The sequence below is a fragment of the Hydra vulgaris genome, chromosome 10 (genome assembly GCF_038396675.1).
Source record: "Hydra vulgaris chromosome 10, alternate assembly HydraT2T_AEP".
NCBI classification, from domain to species: domain Eukaryota; kingdom Metazoa; phylum Cnidaria; class Hydrozoa; order Anthoathecata; family Hydridae; genus Hydra; species Hydra vulgaris.
The window spans coordinates 14,706,314-14,712,500 of record NC_088929.1 but is presented as its reverse complement, the minus strand read 5'-3'; the positions used below and the strand labels follow the sequence as shown (position 1 = coordinate 14,712,500).

The following is a 6,187-nucleotide window of genomic DNA, read 5'->3' as shown; positions in this document are numbered from 1 at the left end:
AAGACAACATTTAAACTCGCTTTATCCATAATATTATCCATAATGATTTCTAATCGTAGAATTATAATAAATGTTAAAAATAAAAGATTTTATATCATTAACATAAAATTAATTTACAACAAACGTTTGTTCACCAACTATATTATAATTTATTTATTTGTAATAATAAAATCAATCAGATTTAAGCTTAACATTTTTAAATAATAGTTTAAAATTTATTTTTCAGAAAAATAATAAATGGAAATCAGTTGATTTTAAACAAGTTTTCTCGAATTGTTATTTAAGTTCTTTTTCATCTAGGTATAAATCAACAATAATAGCAGTAATAATAATATTTATAATGACAATTATAACAATAAAACTTTTATTATTATTGCTATAATTATTATAAATATTGCTATATATTAGATTGTTAAATATTAGAAATAAATAATACCTTATTTTTTTGAAAATATCCTTTTTAAATAAAACGATGAGTTTTTTATGGTTTTCTTGCACACTCACAAATATATATGTATGTATGTATATATATATATATATATATATATATATATATATATATATATATATATATATATATATATATATATATATATATATATATATATATATATTAACATAAGTTTGAAAGAATATCGTTTAATCGAGTAAAAACTTACGAACGGTTCATTTTAAAATCAGAAGAAGTTATAAATCACAAATAAAGTCAATTTTTTTTCAATGTGAATATTACTCAGTAGCTATATGGCAGTTTAAATTGAACAAATATTTAAAAATAAAACTTGTATAATATTTATCATATAATTATTAATATAACTACTAAACAAAATAACTTATAAACATGCGTTAATTAATTTTTACATTTAAAAGTTAAAATTATTCGTCAATTTTATATTATTTAATTTATTTTGTATTACTTTTATTGTTTAAATCTAAATTGAATTAACGAGTTTAAATCCGAATTAACGAGTAGATTTTTGGCAACGAGTAGATAATGAGTAGGTACTTTATTTTTAAGGCTGAAATAACTTGTTTTGATGCTGCATTTGTTTGCTATATATGATGCGTGTGGTTTCGAAGTTATTAATTTTTTTATGTTTCAGCAATCATCTGTATAAAGCGAAACTATTTTACTTTTTGGAGCTAGTAATAGTTTCGACTTTTGTTATTTTCGTTATTTTTTATATATCGTTTTTTTTTCTTTCTTATCATAACGTAAATATTACGCCAAGTTACTCAACTCGGACTTTTTTTTATGTTTTCCTTTTTTGTCCTTTTATTCGGCAGACTAAAAAAAAAGGCATCATAATTTTCATAAATAATAGCATCATAAATTTCATTTTAGTACTAATTTATTTCATCGAAGTACAAACAAATGGAAGTTCATCAAGCGGCAAACATCAAAGCAGTTTCTTGTCATTTCAGTAGTATGCTTGTAACCGCCAATAAAAAAAAGGAGTTTTACTGGACAAAAAACAACAAAAATTACTAAAATGATTTTTATCAAAGCATTTTTAAAAAAACTATTTTAAGTTTACGCAACATCGTTTTAACCATTAGTAATTGTAATCATTCAGCAAAATGTTTACTAAAACTCGGTAGCTAATAAAAACTTTATTTTAAAAGCATATGTTAGTTCAAGCTTTTTTTTCTTGCTTCGAATCATAACACGACATTTGATTGAAAAGGACAACTTAAACAATTTTTACAAAATCAAAAAAGTTGCTTTCTAAATAACAAAAGCTTAAAGTTTCATTAGTTGTATATTATAATTCCATTCATGCTTGTTGTACTCTCTTTAATAAAAAGTTTAAGAAAAAATTGTTATTGCCGTTTTGTTGTCGCCATTAATATTTTATACTTATTGGCAAATCATCAAAAAACTGTATTTGTAAATTATTAACAACCTTCCTATTTGCGTCAACGTATGCCTTATCTTTATAAAGATTTGGCGTTTAAATACAGTCTTGATATCGTTTTCTTTTTGTTTGCGAGACACTAAGTTACATGCATAGTTCCAAACCATTTCAATGCGATTGAACTTCCATCTGTTTTATACTTCCATGGTTTAATTACGTCAGCATAAATTCCAACGCTAAGTTATCTCTTAAGCATAACCAGAGCTATTTTAGTAATCCTAACCTTTTTTGTTACGAATTTTGAATTTTATTTTTAATTAAAATTCTTTTTAAAATTTTAAATATTTTATTTATTATCAGCACAATTATTTTATTTGTGATCTCTTTAACAAAGCATAACCAGAGCTATTCTAGTAATCCTAACCTTTCTTGTTACGAATTTTGAATTTCATTTTAAATTAAAATTCTTTTTAAAATTTTAAATATTTTATTTATTATCAGCACAGTTATTTTATTTGTGATTAACACCTCATAATCGATAAATTATACATTTCATAACAACTTTCACTTCCGTCAGCATTGCCGTCGGATTCGGACCTTTTACTTGATTCGTCATTCTTAAAATTTCTATACTATTGCCAACAGTTTGTATTTATGTTTTGTCAATTTTCTTCTAGAATTGATACATATGTGTGATGATACATATGCCTATTGATACATATGCGTAATGATATAACAAGTACATCAATACATATGAGTCATAATATAAAAAAACAAAACTTTTAGCAGTTCGTTTTGACAAATATATCACTTGGAAAAATCCACATTAACTTTATTGAAAATAGAGTTTTTAAAAATGTTATCATACTTTATAAAGAAAATCCTTTCATTTCAAGAAATTTGCTTTAAATACTTCTATTTCTCCATAATATATCGATACCTCATTTATGCTGGCAATGCTTGTTGCAACACCAATAAAACATTAAAAAAACTTTTTAACGAAAATATGCAGTTAGAATAATATCCGATGTACACCGTCTCTTACATTCCCAATCATAGCACAAGTTATTTTGGCACATATTCAAACAATAATATTATTGTTTGAATATGAAAACAATAAACGAGCTTAAAATTTGAAGCCGTCAAACTTTTTATAACTAATAGAGGACAACAAGTTTGTAATTAAATCAGTAGTAATTATATTAAAACACTTACTACATTGAGTCAATTTAAACCAAAGCGAATAGAAAAAAATTAAATAATAAAATAAAGAAGGTTTCTACTAGATCAATATTCATTAAAACTAAAAGTTTTTTAACAAAAATTTTGTTCTTTTAATAAACACTAAAAGTCATTTTAGCTATGCGTCAACCATACTTCATTTTTACAATTTCATTGACCAATGCATTGAAAGAATAAACCGCGTTTAGCTGTTAGGTGTTAGTTCTCCGTAAGTTGTGGAGGTCGTGTTGTCAATAACTCGTCTTTTATTACTTACAACTCACAACATTTTATATAATAATCTCTAGAAGTTGTGCCTTTGTTATGCGATAAAGTATGAATAGAATTTTATAGAATTTATAAATCTATTATTCTGCGTATAAACTATTTTTAATATACATTTATTATATATATATATACATATATATATATATATATATATATATATATATATATATATATATATATATATATATATATATATATATATATAAATATATATATATATAAATATATATATATATATATATATATATATATATATATATATATATATATATATGTATATATATATATATATATATATATATATATATATATATATATGTATATATATATATATATATATATATATATATATATATATATATATATATATATATATATATACAAATATATCAGTGTTGTGTGTCGGCTAGTGGGTCGATGCCTTCCCCCCTTCCTCAAAAAAAACTTCTCATTAGGGCCCATAAATCATTGTTGTTATTACTATTATTATTTACTATTATTATTATCATATTATCAGCAGCAGCATCATCATCGTAGTTGTCGCTGTCATCATCGATTTTTATATTTAAATGTGTATATATATTATTACATCAAAGTTCAATCCTAATTTAATCAAATCTGACACTTTTGAAATTCGTACGACACACCTAATACTTAGTAAGTGTAACCACAATATTAAGTAGTGGTAGTTAACTACTCGCTTTTTTGCATTATATATTCCCTGTTTTCTAAAACTATATTTATAGCTAAATTATTTGCGAAATATGCGAACATCGAGTACGCGTCAATAGAAGATCTTTCAAAATAAATATTGAAGTTAGTTAATATAAAATAAACTTTTAAAAATATTTAGTTTTTTATAACGGATTTAAAGAATTATTTGAAGAACTTTGTTTTAATTACTAAATGAAATATAAAAATAGTTTATTACCTTTAAATCCAATGAGATTTTAGAACAACTTCGTTTTGTTTGTAGTCAATCTAACAAATTCATGTTTTTACTTTTATACATTTGCATCAATTTACTTTAAATTACTTCTTAGAATTTAAACCTGATTAACTAGTAAATACTGGTTGTTATTTTTTCAAGTAAGTTTTTGGTTTTTTCCAGCAACATCCAATCGAAACTAGTTTTAAAATTCTCTTGATTTTAAAACTATGATCAAAACAATTTGAATTTAGGAATTTCCTAGTTTCCTTTAAAAAATTATGAAAAATTTCCAAATGAAAAAATAAAAATGTTTATAGAAAATCAATTTAAAAGATGTAAAAAATAAAAAGTTGTTGTATAATGATTGTTTAACCAATTTGGTATTATACATATTATAATAGTTTGATAGTTTGTAAATAATAAACACTTCAAAGTTATAAAATTTATTTTTACTTAGAATCAGAAATACATACATACATATATATATATATATATATATATATATATATATATATATATATATATATATATATATATATATATATATATATATATATATATATATATATATATATATATATATATATATATATATATATATATATATATATATATATATATTAGTATTGTATATTTTACAGCTACAAGACCAATGGATTATATATTATCTATTTTACACATTTATTCTAAATTTGGTCCTACATCTCGTTCTTTGGTGAAATCTATATTAAGGTTGATAACTGGAAAATGTGAATTGGAAAGAATATGTGAAATGAAGTTTAATGGTGAAGTAATTTATGGGTACAAGCAATGCTGCGAAGTTGAAAACAGTCTTTATTGTTCTAAAAATGATGCTATACGAAAAATATTGGTTTCTGATAAAATGAAAACAAAAACAGCAATGGAGACAATAATGAGAGTGAAGCGTATAATTCCAGAAAAAAATGAGACATTTGTTAAATCCATGCCATACTTATTGTGCAAAATAATAAGCTATAATGCATTATTGAATGAAGTAGACTTAATACGAAGTATTCAATATGATGAAACTAATGACGAGCATGAAAATTCACTTAAAAAACTTTGGTGTTTAATAAAAAAAGATGATGAACTGATGGAGAGGCATACTTCAAGATGGAATGAAATTGGGTTTCAAGGTACGAATCCAGCAACAGATTTTCGAGGGATGGGTATTTTAGGATTAAAGAACATGATTTATCTTCTTGAAAAGAAGGAAACAATTGGAATGAAGATTTATGGGCAATCAAACCATCCACAGTATGGATTTTCCTTTGCAATTATGGCTATAAACTTTACAAGCACATGTTTTGATTTGTTACGAAGTGGAAGGTTAAAAGGATATATCTATAATTTACAAGAAGTTGATTATTCTCTTGAGTCATTTCAGTTGTTTTTTACTGAAATATTTGAAGAATTTTCTGATTACTGGGTAATGAGACGGCCTCCAAATATTATGTCATTTAGTGAAATTAAAAAAGATTATATGATAGAGGTTGAGAGGAGACTAAATACAGGGAAATGGTAGCAATTGTATTACATTTCAGATTGAAAATAAAAATCTGCTTTTTTTTTTTTTTTTTTGTAAGGGTTAAAAAAACCCATTATTTAATATGCATACATCCAAAGAAGGGAAGTTTTTTTGAAAGTAAAAGCATGGAATGACCCATAAAATTTAACAGAAGTATTTACAACTTCTTGCATTATTTTTTTTCCTTTTTCTAGTTTACTCTAATATGTTTTATATATAACATCAACAAAACGGTTTATATCTTGAGCACATATGTTTTGAAATAAAATGAATGCAGTTGCAATTTTTGTATACATGGCGAGTTTTGACTTAGATAAGTTAGATAAGACCATAGTGCAA

The 6,187-nt window shown here is 23.4% G+C and overlaps 2 protein-coding genes across 2 annotated transcripts in view; one reads left to right on the top strand and one right to left on the bottom strand.

Moving 5' to 3' along the window:
* The window catches only part of LOC105844534 (uncharacterized), a 5,711-nt gene extending 1,329 nt beyond the window's left edge, over nucleotides 1-4,382 (bottom strand). The window contains exons 1-2 of the mRNA XM_065807327.1: nucleotides 4,300-4,382; nucleotides 1-49 (exon numbers count right to left, since the gene is read on the bottom strand). The exon at nucleotides 1-49 is cut by the window's left edge and continues 1,329 nt beyond it. Coding sequence (XP_065663399.1) covers nucleotides 1-41 — 41 coding nt within the window. The 5' untranslated portion in view covers nucleotides 42-49; nucleotides 4,300-4,382. The remainder of the gene's footprint in view (nucleotides 50-4,299) is intronic.
* A 542-nt stretch (nucleotides 4,383-4,924) lies between these two features.
* LOC100208569 (ELMO domain-containing protein 2) lies at nucleotides 4,925-5,888 on the top strand. The gene has a single exon (XM_065807324.1). The coding sequence runs from the start codon at nucleotides 4,952-4,954 to the stop codon at nucleotides 5,843-5,845; it is 894 nt and encodes a 297-aa protein (XP_065663396.1). The 5' UTR covers nucleotides 4,925-4,951; the 3' UTR covers nucleotides 5,846-5,888.
* The last annotated feature ends 299 nt before the right edge of the window (nucleotides 5,889-6,187 follow it).